Source organism: Asterias rubens, chromosome 12 (genome assembly GCF_902459465.1).
Source record: "Asterias rubens chromosome 12, eAstRub1.3, whole genome shotgun sequence".
In the NCBI taxonomy this organism is placed as follows: Eukaryota; Metazoa; Echinodermata; class Asteroidea; order Forcipulatida; family Asteriidae; genus Asterias; species Asterias rubens.
The window spans coordinates 10,001,648-10,020,892 of NC_047073.1; the positions used below are offsets into that span (position 1 = coordinate 10,001,648).

The 19,245-nt window shown below is 40.1% G+C and overlaps 2 protein-coding genes across 2 annotated transcripts; one reads left to right on the forward strand and one right to left on the reverse strand.

Annotated features, from left to right (window-relative positions):
* Positions 1–3,177: 3,177 nt before the first annotated feature.
* On the reverse strand, positions 3,178–12,610 carry LOC117297628 (solute carrier family 35 member E1-like). Its single transcript, XM_033780757.1, has 6 exons — positions 12,170–12,610; positions 11,210–11,280; positions 9,937–10,074; positions 9,429–9,554; positions 6,883–7,128; positions 3,178–3,654 (listed from the first exon to the last, which is right to left on the reverse strand). The coding sequence occupies exons 1-6, from the start codon at positions 12,540–12,542 to the stop codon at positions 3,523–3,525; spliced, it is 1,086 nt and encodes a 361-aa protein (XP_033636648.1). The 5' UTR covers positions 12,543–12,610; the 3' UTR covers positions 3,178–3,522.
* A 1,380-nt stretch (positions 12,611–13,990) lies between these two features.
* On the forward strand, positions 13,991–17,542 carry LOC117297745 (probable serine/threonine-protein kinase DDB_G0281745). Its single transcript, XM_033780893.1, has 5 exons — positions 13,991–13,999; positions 14,570–14,647; positions 15,091–15,174; positions 15,590–15,657; positions 16,159–17,542. The coding sequence occupies exons 1-5, from the start codon at positions 13,991–13,993 to the stop codon at positions 17,540–17,542; spliced, it is 1,623 nt and encodes a 540-aa protein (XP_033636784.1).
* The last annotated feature ends 1,703 nt before the right edge of the window (positions 17,543–19,245 follow it).

Below are 19,245 nucleotides of genomic sequence, written 5' to 3' on the forward strand. Positions count from 1 at the left end.
CCACTATACTAGGCATTCTACGCTTACAAGGCTAGCGCAGAAATTCGGCGCTTGCACGTAAGCGGGGAATCGTGATCTTAAGCGCAGAATGATTGCATGGGTTTTTCCCCCTACGTCTAAAACTAAGAATTTATCTTGTTTCCTATTCATCAGGATATTGTCGCTAATCGTTTTGTTGGATGTTTAATAAAATATATAAACAAATTAAAAATCAAAACAATTAAAAGCCTTTTCATACAATATTCAAGCGGGCACCATTCATACACATTTAACATCACATTACTATGTGGCTGGTAATCTGATTGTCTTAAAGCGAAACAAGGGTCAATTCAAGCCAATAGCACTATGCACTAAACGATGTCACTTTTGCTTAAAATACCCGGCTGACAGAAAAACATGCCACGCCACCTATGAGACCACTGCGTCATTGAGCAAGTTTGAGTGTGCACAATGGTTAACTAAAGGTTGACCATTTTGACTCGAACCCATGCTGGTCGATCATTGGTTGACTACTGTGGTCGACCATTTGGAACCAGCCTCGAGCCCATGGTTTCTTCACTGGTCCCAACAGCACGTTCCATTCTACCATGTGTAAAGCGCATAGTGGAACAAGTGACATTATAGCGAAAAGGCATAAGATTGACTAGACTTCCAAATGAGTGGTTCGAGTGAGTGCATCACTGCGCATGTACGTTGCTGGTCAGTAGTCAACCACGGGTCGACTAAATGTGCCCACTCTAACTTGCTCATTGACACGCCAAACTGCACTAGTTTAGTTAGTCGGGTGTTAACATACATCGTAAGCGCAGAATGAGTGAGTGCATCACTGCGCATGTACGTTGCTGGTCAGTAGTCAACCACGGGTCGACTAAATGTGCCCACTCTAGCTTGCTCATTGACACGCCAAACTGCACTAGTTTAGTTAGTCGGGTGTTAACATACAATTTGGAAATACTCACGCGTTAGCGAAATTTGGCAGTTTTGTGTGAGATTTACGTACTATGCTTCCCATGTTAGCATAAGTGCAGACTGCTACATTGTGTATTTGGCTACGGCTACGGCTACAGATACAGCAGATGGCAGCAATAATATAGAAGAACACACCTTTTTAGCGATTCAGCTTTAGCAACTCTATAAGCCATCAATGCAGACACAAGGCCTCAGTCATTTCAATGGAATCAAATTCTCTGCCAAGTTGTTGTATTGTACTATAGGAAAAAGACCTGCTTAAAGCCATTGGACCCTTTTGGTAAACAGTATTGTCCAAGGCCCACACTTCATGTATCACCACTTCTATATCAAATTACAAACCTGTGAAATTTTAAGCTCAATCGGTCATCGGAGTCGGGAGAAAATAACGGGAAAACCCACCCTTTTATCTGCGCGTTTCGCCGTGTCATGACATGTGTTCAAAATAAATCCGTAATTCTCGCTATCGAGAATTGATATTGTTTTACTGTTTTCTCAAAAAGTAAAGCATTTCATGGAATAATATTTCAAGTAAAGTCTTTCACCATTACCTTCTGTAAACCCTGTAAGTTATTTGTAAATCTGTGAACTTTTATTTTTTTTTCTGTACCGAAAGGGTCCAATGGCTTTAAGCATAAAAAGTTGCTAAGCACAACAAAATTATGCTTACCTCAGTCAATTCAATGGAATCAAATTCTTGTGCCAAGTTGTTGTATTGTAACGTAAAGACCAGGGCCCAATTTCATAGAGCTGCTTAAGCATAAAAGGTTGCTAAGCACAACAAAATTCTGCTTACCAGAATAAGGTTACAAGCCAAACTGCCATGTCAAAATTACAAATTGTGACTGGTATCCTGCTCTTTTCTACTAAGCAAAAAAAGAAAACGTTAAGAAATATTTTCTGCTTAAGCAGCTCTATGGAATTGGGCCCATGCACAATTCCACAGCATTGCTTTACAGGCATCAGTAGGTTTCAATGCTTGGGTGTGTGCACAATAGTGATGCGATCAAGCAAAACATATAGGAACCCCATTTTTTTTTTATCCAATCTATGCTTTAAAGGCAGTGGACACTATTGGTAATTGTCAAAGACTAGTCTTCACAGTTGGTGTATCTCAACATTTGCATAAGATAACAAACCTGTGGAAATTTGAGCTCAATGGGTCATCGCGCTTGCGAGAAAATAATGAAAGAAAAAAACACCCTTGCCACACGAAGTTGTGTGCATTTAGATGGTTGATTTCGAGACCTCAAGTTCTAAATCTGAGGTCTTGAAATCAAATACGTGGAAAATTACTTCTTTCTAAAAAACTATGGCACTTCAGAGGGAGCCGTTTCTCACAATGTTTTATACCATCAACCTCTCCCAATTACTCGTCACCAAGAAAGGTTTTATGCTAATTATTATTTTGAGTAATTACCAATAGTGTCCACTGCCTTTAATGCTGTGAAGGCCCATGTTGACACCAGTTTTTGGTTTAAAACTTGTGAAAGTAGAAACACCAAGAGCTGTGGGAGAATGAAACTGAGATAAAGAGTTGCTTATTGAGAATACATTGACATATTTTTTTCAATGCTGTCGACAATGACAGCCTAGAAACCATCATGTCTCAAAAAACTGTAAAACGTAAATTATGTGTAAGTTTAAAACAGAGTAAAGTAAAACTTTTTAGGTTGGTGGGAAAAAATAAAAAATATATATAAAATAATTCAAGGAAATAATCTGAACCATCATGTGGCTATGCATACTTGGGTGTTCAAGCATTCTCATTTCAGGATCCAAAAGCCCTTCAGGCGAAACCACACGTAGCTTTTGGTGGGGCTTGGATCGGTGTATTGTCCTCTGTGAGGAAGGAGTAGTACTAGAACTTTTCTAAGGGTACCACAGCAAATAGCACAGGGGACTACAGCCATTTTTGTGGGTGCCGTGGGTTATTTCGATGCCTTATACTCTTATATAGAGTCTGATCACAAAGCAATAATGAACCTTGGAGTCAGAAAGTGCTGTTTCAAATTCAAAATATTAAAAACCTTTAGAAATAAAAATAAATGGTACTAAACTTGTGACTCACCAGCTGCTTAATACACACAAAATATCTTCTCTTTTACAAAGTTCCTTTTATGTTATAAAGGAACATTACAGAAATTTGGTAAGAAAAACTTGTCTAAGATCACAGATTTACATGGAACTAACACGGCCTAATGATGATGGTAGTAAAAAAAACATCCCTTAAATTATTTCTGTCTGAAATGTTATATTTGATGAAAAATAAATAAAACTTAATTCCCGTCTGAGGTTTACCGCTCAGTAAGCGTTTTATTTTTTGTAATCGATGTCATGCAAAAATGTGTAATCGGTGATTTTCTCATGACCCACGGCCCATATGACTGATCAATCTCAAATCTCAGGTTTTTCAAATTATGTATATAGTGGATTACATAAAGTGCTTACACTGCCAGCAACTGTTTTGTTAGCAAAAACCAATTCTGTAATGTTCCTTAAAATAAACCACTTACTCCAGTTTCCAATTTCTTGAAGTAGTCATACAGAAACTCAAACGTTGTACTGCGGTGGATGGCCGTTGCGCGTGCTCTCAGGATTGCTGATCAAACGTCCGTCCAGTAAATCTGACGCAACCATCGGCAGGTAGGGCTTGTGCTTCTGCATATTGGAACGATACTTAGCCTGGGGAAGGGGGACATAAAATGAAAAAAAAATTAATGTGTGAAAATAGTACAGTCCGTTAGAACTTCTTATGACCAAACTGGTTTCACATGACCAAACACTGGTGAATGAATTTGTTAAAGGCAGTGGAGACTATTGGTAATTGTCAAAGACCAGTTTTCTCACTTGGTGTATCATATGCATGAAACAACAAACCTGTGAAAATTTCCGTTCAATCGGTCATCAAACTTGCGAGATAATAATGAAAGAAAAAAACCACCCTTGTCAAACGAAGTTGTGTGCTTTCACATACTTGACTTCGGGACCTCAGTTTCTAAATCTGAGGTCTCAAAATCAAATTCGTGAAAAACTTCTTCTTTCTCGAAAACTACGTCACTTCAGAGGGAGCTGTTTCTCACAATGTTTTATATTATTAACCTCTACCCGTTACTTGTAATCAAGAAAGGTTTTATGCTAATAATTATTTTGAGTAATTACCAATAGTGTCCACTGCCTTTAATCACTCGAGCGTGAAACACTTTTTTAGCAATTCAAAGGTCGTGGGTTCGAATCCCATTCATGTGATTTGCCCAAGGATTTTTTTTTGTTCACAGAACTAGGGAAAGTACTGAGTATACAGTTCCTAATACAGGTGTAATCTGTTTAAGGGTAAAAACAAATTATATTCTTTATCGCAGATGCAAACATAACATCTATAAAATCATGCGGTACCCACTGCCAACACATAGGACTCAAACTGCCTCTAGCCACCGGGCCACCTTGATTTTCAAGTGGTAAGACATTCTGCTCTAGCAATGCAAAGGTCATGGGTTCAAATCCTTCAAAGTTATTTGCCTGTCGATTTTTTTATTCACAGAACTACGGAAAGAACTGAGAATACAGTGCTTAGAACACATTAGTGTACGAGTAAAAACCTTTCAAATTCTTTATCCCGGATGCAAATATAAATATTGAATCATTACGGTATCCGCTGCTAACAAATTGGAATCACACTGCCTCTAGCCACTGGACTAGCTCAGTGGTTTAGTGGTAAGACATCTGCTCTAGCAATGCAAAGGTCATGGGTTCAAATTTTTCTTGTTCCTAAATGAACTTCCCAATTTTGTTTGGTTGATTAGGATTTTGCAGATAAAATCTGGTTTCACGCACCACATCAATTCTACCCCCACCCCCCCCCTTTATCCTTTGCCTAAACAACAAAATTTTACATCGAATGTCAGAACTTTAGCTTAGTAAACTTTTATTTGTGTATAAAATATAGCCTTTTTATAACTAGTCATAAAGGCACTGGACACTGTTGGTAATTACTCAAAATAATTGTCAGCATAAAAACTTACTTGGTAACAAGCAATGGAAAGCTGTTGATAGTACATGTATAAAACATTGTGAGAAACGGCTCCCTCTGAAGTAACAGAGTTTTCGAGAAAGAAGTAATTTTCCACTAAAATATTTGAATTAGATTTTGAGGTCCCGAAATAAAGCATCTGAAAGCACACAACTTCGTGTGACAAGGGTGTTTTTTTCTTCCTCCATTATTATCTCGCAATTTAGACGACCAATTGAGTTCAAAATTCTTACAGGTTTGTTATTTTGTGCATATGTTGAGATATACCAAGTGACAAGAGTGGTCTTTGACAATTACCAAAGGTGTCCAGTGCCTTTAAACTAATTCTATGCGTACTATGGTTAGTGAACTCCTTTATTCCATGGTGAATATTTCCTGTACTATACTGTGAGGTACCAGTAATTATTTCTTTTATTAAAAAACAGATGTTCTTTCATAACGCTTTAAGTTTTATTGCCCCCATCTTTTTTTGTTTATTGCTTATGATTAATCATTAACTAATTTAATTGCAGATGTTATTCGGACTTTAGGGTCTCTGGGGATGTCTATCCGTTGTTTCTATTGTTGGCCATTAATATTTGTTCTCAAGTCTGTAAATTAAACACAGTTTTCTATATTGTCTGGGCTCTATGTTCAGACCTAACAAAGAGCAGAAATAATACACCCTTCCACCAAAGTGTGCGCGATGTTGGATCTTTCCTGATCGCCGTGGTGCGTAGTAATAATAATAATACTTGTAATGCGCACATGTTCGAGGCGCCTTAAAAACCAAAGACAAAACAAAAAACAAAACAAAGAAAAAAAGACACAATCAAATTAGTCTTTGAAAACATGTGACATAAGATAAGTTTTGAGAAGAGATTTTAATTTTGTGGTACAAAGACAAGACCTAAGATCACCTGGAAGAGAGTTCCAGATATGTGGCGCAGCTGAAGAAAAAGACCAGTCACCCCATTACTGTCGAGAACTGGGTTCAATGAGGAGAAGCATGGAGTGTACGTATTTCAAAAGAACACTTGTTTCTTTTTCATAACTTCACCCAAATGTTCTTGCTATGGGACAAGTGCAATCATCAAGTTGTAGAGTTCCAAACGGGGCGTAAGTTTGGGGGTGTCAGCGAGGAGTAAATTCGACAAGGCGAATGTTGCAGGATTTGCACCCAACAAGCTTTGTTTTTTGTTTAACGCCCTCTCCACATCTTTGCTAACCGTTGGAAGCATCTGTTGGTCTTGCACTTGTTACTTTAAAGCATATTTTGATTGATGTACGTTTTTTTTTTGTAGACATAAATGTACAATTAAAATTGATGGATTGCTACAATTGTAAGAATAAAACAGATGTTCTTTTTTCTGCTTCATGTGTCATTGCCCCCTTTGTAAACCGGAATTGTGTTTATTGCTCATTTTATGCATCAGGTTATTTATTTGTGAAGCGATTGAGCAAAATGAGTTGTTTGTCGGAACTATCACATGGACTCAAAACAAGACAGAACAGGCCAAACAAAATCTTGTTTGACATTGGGTGCGTTTGATTAGCTTCCCTGTGTCGACCCTGCGGTGCTCATACGGGTGAGCCCATGACAAGAGCTAATCAAACGACGGCATGCACCTCGGGCCAGCCTCTCATGACCTGCTCCACAAGCAGGGCACGTTGGGCTGACCCAAGTGAGCCTCTGGATTGACTTCAAAGCTATTCCAACATACCGGAGGCAGATCGGTCTCGACCCAGGGAAGCTAAGCTAACGCACACTATAGTAGTTCGGCAGGCAACCTTCTTTCGTTACGTTAAGCATAATTTTGTTGTGCTGAGTTTTTGTGCTTTAAACGCAGCTCTATGAAATTGGGCCCAGAGATTAGCACCAACAAAAATTGAAGTTCACCTACCATATTGTACAACAGAACACCTAATATTGCTGTCAGCATCCCGAGGATGTTGACCAGGGTCACGGGGTTACGGAGCATGAGCAGTGACAGCATGATGACAAAGATCCTCTTGGACGCATTGGCGATAGAGTAGCTGAGAGGCGTGATGAGATTGAGGACGCTGAAGGCAAAGATGTTCTGGAGGAAGTTGAAGAAACCGCTGGTGACAAGAAGAGACAGCACCCAGACCCAGTTCAATCTTTGAAGCTGTAAACAACAACAACACAACAATAACAAAACAAATTGATGTTAGTGTTGAATCGGGGATAAAGAATATAATTTGTATTTACTCTTACACTGATGTGTATTAAGCACTGTAAGCTGCGAGTTCTGTGAAACAAAAAATCCACAGGCAAAAAACTTAGGTGAGATTCAAACCCAAGACCTTTGCCTTGCTACAGCAGATGTCTCATCACTATACCACTGAACTAGCCCAATGGCTAGAGGCAGTTTGAATCCTACTTCATATGTATGTGTTAGTAGCGGCTACAGCAACGATTTAAGTTTTGCATTGACGATGTAGAATATAATCTGTTTTTACCCTTATGCAAATGGGTATGAAGCACTTAATACTCAGTACTTTCCCCTTAGGTGGGATTCAAACCCATGACCTTTGCATTGCTAGAGCAGATGTCTAACCACTAAACCACCATGCTAGCCCGATGGCTACAAGCAGTTTGAAACCTATCCTACATGTATGTGTTAGTATCGGTTACAAGCAGTGATTTGATAGATGTTAGTTTTGCTTTGCCGATGTAGAATATAATCTGTTTTTACCCTAAAGCAAATGGGTATTAACACCTAACACGCAGTACTTTCCCCGAGCTCAATGAAACAAAAAATCGAATGGTAAATAACCTTGGTAGGATCTGAACGCACGACCTTTGCTTTGCTAGAGCAGATGTCTTACTACTAGACTCCCGGGCTAGCCCGGTGGCTACAGGCAGTTCGAATCCTACATGTATGTGTGTGAGCAGCAGGTACAGCATCGATTTTGATAGATGTCAGATTTGCATCAGGCATAAAGAATACCATTTGTTTTTACCTTTACATAAAAACCTTTACGTTATCTGTGGATTATTTTCACAGAATTCAGAAAAGTTCTAAGTACACAGAGCTTAAAGGCAGTGGACACTATTGGTAATTAGTCAAAATAATTATTAGCATAAAACCGTACATCGTAACGAGTAATGGGGAGAGGTTGATGGTAAAAAACATTGTGAGAAACGGCTCCCTCTGAAGTGACGTAGTTTTCGAGAACGAAGTAATTTTCCACGAATTTGATTTCGAGACCTCAAGTTTAGAATTTGAGGTCTCGAAATCAAGCATCTGAAAGCACACAACTTCGTGTGACAAGGGTAATTTTTCTTTCATTATTATCTCGCAACTTCGACGACCGATTGAGCTCAAATTTTACCAGGTTAGTTATTTTATGTATATGTCGAGATACACCAAGACTGGTCATTGACAATTACCAATAGTGTCCACTGTCTTTAGTATTTGTGGAAGTCTTGTCAATCATTGGTATGGTATTCAACACTTTTAGTTTAGTATGAAACAGGCTATCCGAGCCACAGCTGAAATCATGGTCCCGAGACTGGTTCCAAATGTTGGAGTCAAAATAGTTGAACTTTAGTTATACCCCGATAACACAGCTCTGCACCCTTGTGAAGACCATGACGATCACCTTGATCTCAAAAAGTTATTAAGTTCGGGCACTACGCCGTCAAACTCCAGCAATTTAAAGGCGACATCACAACTGTAATGCTTCTCTGTCAAAATCACTGCTGACGGTGCCACAACCACAGAGATCTCACCATGATGCTACCACACTGCTTTAACGATAATGACATTTCGACTAAGTTCTCAATAAGACTTTGCCTAGCATATTGTCGACTACGACCCAGCTTCGCTTAATTTGAACACGTTAAAAATTAGTGTGGAGAGAGAATGCAGCTTTTTGAGCTAGGAGATCCCAAACAAGGCCCGACCAAACCAAGCGCATGCAGATCCTTCCACATTTTGCCCATGAATGACCTGCGACGTGATTGACCAGGCTCTCTGTGACTTTTCTATCGAAATAGAAGTGGCGTCTTTGTGTGAACAGGGTTTAAAAAATGGTGCACACTCGAACCTGCTCTCAGTAAGTGTGGATGGGCCAAAGAGCATTTTCAATTAGACCTCTACATGAGGGAACCCCACTGCAGTGTCACCGTGGTCAAGTGGTTAGACTACCGGACTTGCAATCACAAGGTTGTGGGTTCGAATCCCCCAGCTAATCACTGATTTCACAATGACTAGAATTGTCGTCTAGTTACTAATTTATCACAATTTCTTGATTTGTGTTATTCATAATCATAGACGTTTTAAAAACCAATGCTTGTATGAGAAAGATTGGCTGTTGCCAGCTTGGTGTTTATATCCCCTTGTGGGAGTTTGCCGAGTTCCCTTGATGGGAAGATCATTCAAACAAATAAGCATGTAAAGTTTTTACAGGTTTTATTTACCATTTCAGTATCGGTGAGTATTCTTCTTAAGTCTACGACTACCCATATTGGAAGGAGCATCACAGTGGCTAGCTGGCCGATGATTAGCAGGAGTCGTAGATGATGAATTCCTATATCTCTAAGTGCCTTCAAAACAAAACAAATCAATTTGTTGGCAATATAGTTAGAAAACAATGTGCTGTTAAATTATTTTAAAAAAATTGTTTTTAAAGTTCTTATGTAGCACATTTCAGCATAACAACCTTAATGTGCTTTACATTAGTGCACTGGTCATTGGGCCAATAAAAATTTTTTAGTATGAGAGAGATTGGATGTTGCCAGCTTGGTGTTTATATCCTCTTATGGCAGTTCGCTGAGTTCCCTGGAGAAGAAGATCATTAAGACAGACAGACAGACAGACAGAATCAAATCAAACAAGCAGACTTTCTTGGGTTTTGGGAGGTTAGGGCTAAGCAGTCTACTATCTCATTTTAGAGTGTTCAGGGCTTCCTTCTATTACAGAACTCACCTTTTTTGAATAAACATTTTGAAGAGCGAACGTGATTGTAGCTACAAGTGCCATGGCAAGACCCATGTTATCAAATGAAGCTTCTGTTAACGTTGCAACCATCACTCCGAATATAATAGGGATTAGAGACAGATATATCTGGGGGAAAAGAAACAGTAATGAAGACAGGTATTAACATTTGACGTTGTGTTGTATTAAATATTGGTTTGTTCAAAACCCATCGCTTAGTTGTGATGGATGTTAGCTTTAGTGATCGGTTTTGGCGATTGTTGATGATACAAAAGCGTTAGTGAAATGGCCCATGTTCTGTTATTTTCTAACAAGTATCAATACCATTTGATCTTTCTCAATCATTATTCCAATAAATCAGCATTACGGTATATTGCCAAAACCAAACGACGAATCTACCTAAAGTCTGTCAGGAAAAAAATTAAGAATTTCTCAAAACAAATTTTTTTTAGCTCCTAATTCTTAAAGGTTTTTTTATGAAAGTTGAATATTCAACTGAATCCCAAGTCCTGCTTGTCAGCTTAAAGCCCTTCTAACAAGGTATCTCTTATACACATATTGACTGGCAATGAGGTACGTCTATTCCCCCAAGGGACTTTGAGTGACCAGAAGAGGGACCTATTTCCCAAGACCGAAGGAAATAGGTCGCTCTTCTGGTCACTCACAGGCCCCAGGGGGGAATAGACATACACTAGTTACCGAATTACGCCAGTCAATATGTGTTTTATAACAAGCTCGGTCTTATGTCAAATAAGAACAGATATCTGGAAAAGAAAGGAAGTTTTGTAGTTGCTGTTCACGGTTCAAGTCAAGAGAGGGCGCTGTAACCGGGCTCTATTTTCAAAGACTAGTGCCCGCTTGGGTACTAGTTCCTGCAAAACACGCGCGCGCGATCACTAGACTATATTAGTTCATCCCACGTGACCGTGTTTCAGCCAACCAGAAAACAGAACCAGCAAGAGCTGTGTTATAATATTATTATCTATTATCCCCACGGAATACCCTGGGAAAGGCCCAGGACTTTTTTAACCCTACGGTTACCCCGGCGCGTTTCACACTGTGTCCCTATTCCACTAAGGTTCCGGTTGCAGGTTTCAAGAATACCGTGGGTTTTTACTGCTTACCCGTACACAGGGCAGGGATGAATCCCCGGGGTACATGTTTGCCTATTTGTTATTCCCTGGGGGCAACCCGGGGCCAGGGGCAACCCTGGGGATTAGTGTGAAACGAGCTTAAGTCATTCTGAATGCAAAGTGTTACTTACCATAGTTGTTTGCTTTTCTTTTAATACAAGTCTTGATAGCATTACTGTAAATATTGGCATCGTTGCTTTCACTGCAAAATGAAAGTTATAAAATTATATTATAATATAAGTTGCAACAAATTGCAAACCCTTAATCTTTGCTAAATTGGGCAGTGTTGGATTTTTCCCGTCAAAATTTAATAAACAGATAATGAGCGATTGGTTGTTGCCAGATCCCCTTGTTGTTGGAGCTTGCTGGGGTACATTTTCACGGTCGTAACCCAACTCACTGTTTTGGTTAACTTTCCATTCAATTTGTTTATCACTTGCCATTGACTGAAACAGTTTTGGTTACATGACCACCACAAAAAACACCCCTGAATTCCCTTACTGTGTTCCAAGGGAGATACTAAGTTCTACAGTTACAAGGCTCCTGGGAACTATATTGGGTGCGTTCGATTAGCTTCCCTGGGTCTACCCCGCGGTGCTCACTCGGGTGAGCCCCATGACAAGAGCTAAACAAACGATCACTCACCGCTCTCGTAGTGACGTCGTTTACCTGGGGCCAGCCCAAAAGTGACCCACTCCATAAGCAGGGCACTGGGGGCTGACCCGGGTGAGCCCCTGGAATGACGTCAAAGCTATTCGATCGCACCAGGGGCAGACCGGGGTCGACCCAGGGAAGCTAAACGAACACACCCACTATAGTTTCTAGATAGAAGTACACTACAGGAGGATCATCTATTCTAAACAAACAAGTTATTTTTAAGTGCACAGAATCATGAATGGTAATAAAATTCTAAGCTATTTAAGATAACCATGGATATAGTCACATAAATAGAGTTCAGTTTATACTCTACAGACAGCAGTAAAGAAAACAGTGTCCAGTATTCAGTAAGTACAGTCCAGTGGCGGTGCCCAAACACAATTGGTTGTGTGACTGTCAAAAATAAATTGGTAAAAATCAATTGAAATAATTACCTGTGTGTGCAAATGATACGGAGACTTTCAAAATACTAAACTCAGCTGACACGGATGCGAAGAATTTGCCAAATGCGAGTGGGATGATCAGTTTGTAAAAAGCTCTTTTATCGATGACCACCTCCGGTTGCGGGACATTCCACAACCTGAGTACGGGCGCTAGGAAGACGGCCACGGCGAGCATGTGGCACATCGACACGGTCGCCGGGTACGGGAACTCGCCAAATAAATGTTTGTTAATGACGTTCTGTAACAGACTGCTTGTGTACCACATTCCACACAGGCAGAGGATTCGGAGCCCTAAGTGATACATGTCACCAGAGTTCGTCATTTTGTTGGATTCGTCGTTAGGCGAATTTTCGCCATCAGCCATTTCTTTTCGAACAAACTATAAATAAACCTTTCGCCAAACCTTTCGTACGCGTTGCGCCGGGTGAACGTGTACTGCTCTACTCTGTGTACACAATAAATTAACCCGTTGATGGTTGTGATGTGTGGGTGACACACACATTACACGTATTGGATCCACGTCCTATGTCGTCAACAGAGGTCGCTATTTATTTACTGTAAAACAACGGAAACTCTTTATGTCTGATGGAATAAACAAACTCCCATAGAAACACATGCTAGTTTTAGCCTTTTGAAAACTAATCAAATATATTATTTTCAGACCACTTAACTTCAGATTTTTTTTTCCATTTTTGGCAGGTCAGTTGTTTGTTAGGCTACCTCAGAAAAACACCCCTGAAAAAAAGGAGTTTTTCCCAGACCCTCTTTTGCGAGGTTGCTGCAAGTTTATGAGGCAGTCCTGAAGTTCCCCAAGGGAAAGGATCAAGTTAAATTTCTCATTTCAGTAGCACAATCTGACCCAATAACGTTATGATTCAAAAGTAACGGTGGGTTTACAAAGAATGGGGGGGGGGGGGGGGGCTAGGCCCAGTTGAGTTTAGCGAATGGATTGCCCTTGGTGTGATGTGGCGCACACGCACCCTGTCTGTGTTACGATGAGTTAAAAGTTTCCTTTTAATTTGTCGCAACCTACGGGTCAATATTAATATTGTTCTCTACTTGAAAAGATACTAACTCCTTCCATCCGGGTCTTATGTACCTCTTCTGACATCATGGTATTATTCCCATGACGATATATCTTTCTAGCAAAGTGACTCACGTGCTTTTGTCACAATAATGCAGGAAAAAAAAAAGGGAAAAAATTTATTGAAAAGGTGGAACATTCGAAAGTGAACGACATCTTAGAAACAGTTTTAAAAGAAGAGAGATTCATTTTTTTCTTTCATCAAGATGAGAGACGATCGCTGCACCAATACTGCGGGACACTCAAGTCCAACAATAGAAAGCACAAACTAGAGACATTTGGGAGGCATCATGCTGACGCCTTCATCCTGCAATGGATCGAGTGGTTGGGGAAAAAAAAGAAGTTAAAATCGGCCAAAATATCCTTTCTTTCATAAGCGCGTTTACTTTGAAATCGACGCGCGCACAGGCGCGTCTCTGATGATGAGGCTGCACAGCCGAACGTCCTCTCAACCATTATTACGTCACAATTATGGCGGTACATTTTTGATTGTCGCCCAGCGGCATGTTCTCATACACACAACACAACTTTCCGAAAGTTTGTCAACAAACACACCCCTCACAGGTTTACGTGAGAACGGATGCATTTGTTGCTTTCTGCGATTTGAGAATTTGAAAGTTTTGACTTGCGATTTGAGAATTTTTTCGAGTACGATTCCGAGCGAATTGACGATTTTGTGGTTCTGACGAGAACGTTTAAACAGCGGATAGAGATATCACGATATCAAGATGAATCAAGTGAGTAATACATGTTATATGTATGATAAAAAAAAAAATCAAAACTAGCCCTAGATAGGACTTTTCATTTGTGTTGTAGTATCAAACGAAAGTGTAAGGCCACCAGGGCTACATCAAGACCTACTTTTGTAGGCAATAGGTCTAGGCCTACCTGATTTTAGCACCTAACCAAACACAGGTTGTCGTTTCAGTGGTAACTTTATGTTTTACTTTATCGGTTCAACTTTCATAAAATTTTACAGCTAAACATTTGAAAAAAATATATGTATCTTTCCTAAAACGTTTGTTGTAATTTTCATACTTTGCTTCCCTTCAGTTTTCTTTACGACGTTTGATGGAAAAGTCACTCTCGATACTTTTATCTTACCAACTTGGATGACCTGCCATCAGAAACGTGTAGGCCTACTTTAATTTGTTAAATCGCTTGATTTTGTTGGGTAAAATACGTCTCCAAATAAGTTAAGTATTACTGTGTGGCAGTGTGGGAATACAAAATGGTATCCCTCCCTTTAAATTTGAATTCCAACCAATGATATCACCAACGATAAATATTATCCGTGATTATTACAGAGGCGTTTGATTGAGAAGTTTGAGACCCTGTTACGAGAACATGGTCCTGAAGAGACATGCGTTGATTGCGGGTTACCAGTGAGTTTGCCAGAATTAAAATATTATAAAAATACAATTAATTTGATACTATTAAAAGACGGCCAACTTTAGTATAAAAAAAACATACATGTATTTACAAAAAGGGACATTTTTGAAAGGTACCTACCGGATTGGTAAAAATAAAAAAACATCATATCGTTTAATTTTAGCTGAATGTTTTATGATTATAAAGTATTTCGTTTATGAAAATGTTCCACGTTTGTCCACTTTTTTATCCTGACACACGCAACGGGTTGTGCTCAAATTTGTCAAGGTTTTTATTTCAAGTATGGTTGAGCACAACAATAAACACTGTCCGAGACATCTATTGTCAGCAATATGATGTTTAAAAAAAAAGAGGAATTAATGAATGATTTTAAAAGATATAGCTTTTTCTTTCCTGTGTATTCTGAGATTGTAACTTGAAATCTTAATGTTACCAGGTTGGAATACTGGTCGGCAAGACAGCAGGAGCAAGGTGCTATGGAACTTGCGTCGACTGTGGTATACCCGCATCTAAATGTCAAGTAAGTTTTGATAAACATACCATCTTGAGTTCAGATTCGGCTAATGACTTTAGCATTTTAACCCAGATTATGTATCTTGTATATTTTTGTCTGTTGTGGTAGTTTTTAATCTTAACCTAATCCAGCTTTCCAATAGAACTTGTATGTAAAATATATGATCTTTTTTTTCTTCTACTTTTTTTTTTTGAGGGGGGGGGGGGTTATTTCTTATAATTTGGATAGCCTGGGTTTTTTGTTTTTGATTGTCTTTGAAATGATGAATGTTTGATTTCGTGATTTCGTTTTTAGTATGACTTTGTGATCTATCAACCATGTTTTGTGTAACTGAAATAAACAAATAACTTAGAATGTTGGTACGAATAATGGTGAAACTAAATCTCTGATCACCAATTTGATTGTTTTATATCGTTTGCAGCACTGGCTTTGTTTAGCCACAAAATGCCCCAAGGCGAACCAGCAGAGGCCTCTGACCAAGCCCACTGGGTATGCACATTTTAAATCACAACCGAAGTCACAGAGAGGCAGGTTGTACTTTGGGTACTACTTACTCTCCACAAGTAATTTACAAACTTAGTTTGAAAAGAGAACTGGAGAGCTGTTGATATTGTAAAAACATTGTTAGAAACGACCCCTTTGAAGGAATTTAGTTTTTTTAAGAAGTGATAAATTTTCACACCAATATTTGAATCTGAGAACAAATTCAGGCATGAAGGATTGTGGAGCCATTTTTCAATCATCTGAAAGCACACAATTCTGTGCAATTAGGGTGTTTTTTCTTTTTTTTTCTTGTATGATTTGTTTTCCAACTTCGATGACCTATTGAGCCCAATACACCAAGGGCTGGTATTAACAACTACCAAAAAGTATATCCTTTAAACAACTTGCCAGTAAAAGAATTATGCATTGTTACTTGTCACTCAATTTTACTGCAACATTTTTTTCATACACGCGGATATGACAAGGATTTGTCCTTTACCATTTCAGGTTGCCGAAAAATGGCAGCACGGAAGACTCCGCCAAAAAGTGCGTGAAAACACCGACAACTGTACACCATTTCAGTTTGCCGAAAAATGGCAGCACCGACGGCCCCGCCAAAAAGTGCGGGAATACACCGACAACTGCACACCGTCATCTCCGGGTTGTACCGGACCATCTTGCCAATCTTGCCAATGCAGCGCGACTTCTCCGTATTCAACCTCTACCATCACCTCCCTCTCAACAAACAACACCTCGTACTTCTACCCCATTGTATCAAACAGCGCCCAAAACAGCTACCCCAATGTTGCAACAGGCACCCCAAACAGTTAGACCAATTCATAACACACCTCGTGCTGCCACCCCACTGTTGCAACAAGCGCCCAAAACAGCTAGCCCAATTCAGAACTCATCTCATGCTGCTACTCAAATCTTGCAACAAGCGCCCAAAACAGCTTCACCAATTACGACAACACCTCACACTGTAATCCAAAATCAAAATTCAGCAACCCCAGTTGCCCAACAAGCTCCTCCACCAGCAACACCAACTCCCAAAAACAAGAAACACAGCGCGACATCTCGAGCCCTACATCGAACTCTCCCCGCGGTGGGTACCATTCCAGCTCTTACAAATGCTCAACTGGAAACACCACCGCGAGGAGAGGTCATCCTAGGTAGAGGAGCTTACGGAGAAGTAAAGCTTAAGTACATTAACCAGACACCAGCTGCTGTAAAGTACGTTGGGTTTGAGGATAGAGAGGCAGTCTTGCTAGAGGCAAGAGCAATGGCTGCCCTCTCTACCCACGACTCATTCCCAACACTTTACGGCACGCTGGTGAATGGTAAAGAGCATGCTCTCGTCATGCAATTCCTGGGCGACCCAGGGACGGGAGAGTGTCTCACCCTGGCGGGTGCCGTCACCGGACCACGGTGCCTGACTCTCCTCTCCGCCGACTGGGTCACCCTCGCAATCAATATTGTCGATGGGTTGAAGTTCATGCACGACAAGAACCTCCTTCATAATGACATCAAGGGAGATAACATATTGGTGAATCATGAAGGAGGCTTTTGGCGTGCCTACATCATTGATGTTGGACTTTGTAGTCTTGTGGGGCACCCAAGGCGTCATGTTTTGGACGTAGCCGGGAAGGCCAAATTCCGGCAATTTCATGGGCACATTGCCCCTGAACTTGTCGAATTTGGTCTTCCTGAATCCACCTTCAGCGACATTTTTCAGGTCGGTAAAGTCTTCTCCCGAATGAGTAAATACTTAGGGATGGCCGAACTGAAGAAGGTCGCTGATTGGTGTGAGCAAGAAGATCCAAAGCTGCGTCCATCGACAGCGGTGCTCCATTTCTACATGCACATCAATAGAACCAAACTGACACGATGAGAGCATGCTTATTCTTACTTTGTCTAGTTCTTGTTGAAATCACAGCTTGCATCAAGGACTTTCAATGTTCATAGATACCTTGCATAGCCATAGGCTCAAAAACGCCCTCACTGGGGTTAATGGAAGAGCTCTCAACATTGGATGAGAGATGTGTGTGACAAGTTCAACACCACCTTTATGTGTGTACCATAAACCAAGTCCTGCAGTTGGGGCAACTCCAGCTCCTATACTGTACCTCTTTTGTTTGTAGGCCCCCCTACCAACTCTTTGGCAATAGGTCCCGTTGGTTTTCTACACACTCTCCAACCAGGAACCTTCAACCAACTGGTGACCTTCACCAAACAGGGGACCCTCACCCAACTGAGGACCCTATTGTCCTCTTTTATCATAGGTCCATGGTTTAAATGTCATGTACAAAACACACACCCATTCCATTGTCTGACCTTGGAGATGGGAGGCATGCAAGGGTCTATAAGCAAGATCCTAAACAAGCTGTAGTCTCAAAAGTCTTTATGTGGCTTGTCATGATCGAAAGGTTAAGATCACGGGACTCAAGCTCTGGTGTTCATGATCAGCAGAGTGTGGGTTCGGGAGCGTGACACTTGTGTCCTTAAGCAAGACACTTAACCATTATTGCTTCGCCCTTCGGAGGGGACGCAAAGCCGTTGGTCCCGTGTGTTGTGTAACGCACGTAAAAGAACCCAGTGCACTTATCGGTAAAGAGAAAAGGGGTTCACCCCGGTATTCCTGGTTTGATAGTGACTGATATGAGCGCTACATAAGAAGACACTATTACTAGTATCACCCTGTAGCCATCTGACCATCTCCAATTTAATGATACTCTCATGGATCAATACCATTTTGATAGTGAGTTAACCAACCACTCGAAACCATTCAACCACATGGATTTGAATGGTAGGAACACTCCACAGAACCATCTGTGTTGTCCATACATCATGATGCTTATCAATCAATCAACCATTTTGATGGTTGTGAATGGGCAAACAGTTGGAGGGTTAAGACATACAATCACTTAGAACCATTCAACCACATGGGTTGTGAAAAGTAGAAACCATCTGTGTTGTCCATACATTATGATGCACATCATTCAATCAACCATTTTGATGATAGTGAATGGGAAAACAGTGGTAGGGTTAAGACATACATTCAACCTTCATTTAAAATTGAAACAAATGGAAGATATGGAAGAAAAACAAGATGGCTACCGCTTCATATCAAACTAAAAACCTGAATGCAAAAGCATCTTCCTGCATAATGTTATGTAAAAACTTAGGAAACATACTTGGATGCTACAGAACAAATAGTTAATAGTATAACTTTTCCGTTTACTTTAGTTATTTGTAACAAGCTCAGTATTATTTAATCAAACAAACAAAGAAATACTGAGCATTGTTTTGTAACTTGTGTCTGATACAACAAAGTTGGGACAAAGTTTTGGGGAAAATGTTTTACTCTTGTTTTCTCGCAGCCACTTCATTGTTTCCTAATTGGACCTAAGTACCCAATTGTACCACTGACTTTGACCATCAAAAAGTATTCACAGAATGACTCAACCTGGTTGCATTCTTAAACCCTACCTACCCTAAGTAATTTCATCAACACTCGAGGCCCTTTCTCAATCTATCAAAATCAAATGGTGGAAACTGAACATCCACAAAAGTTGGACTGTGGTTAAACTCATG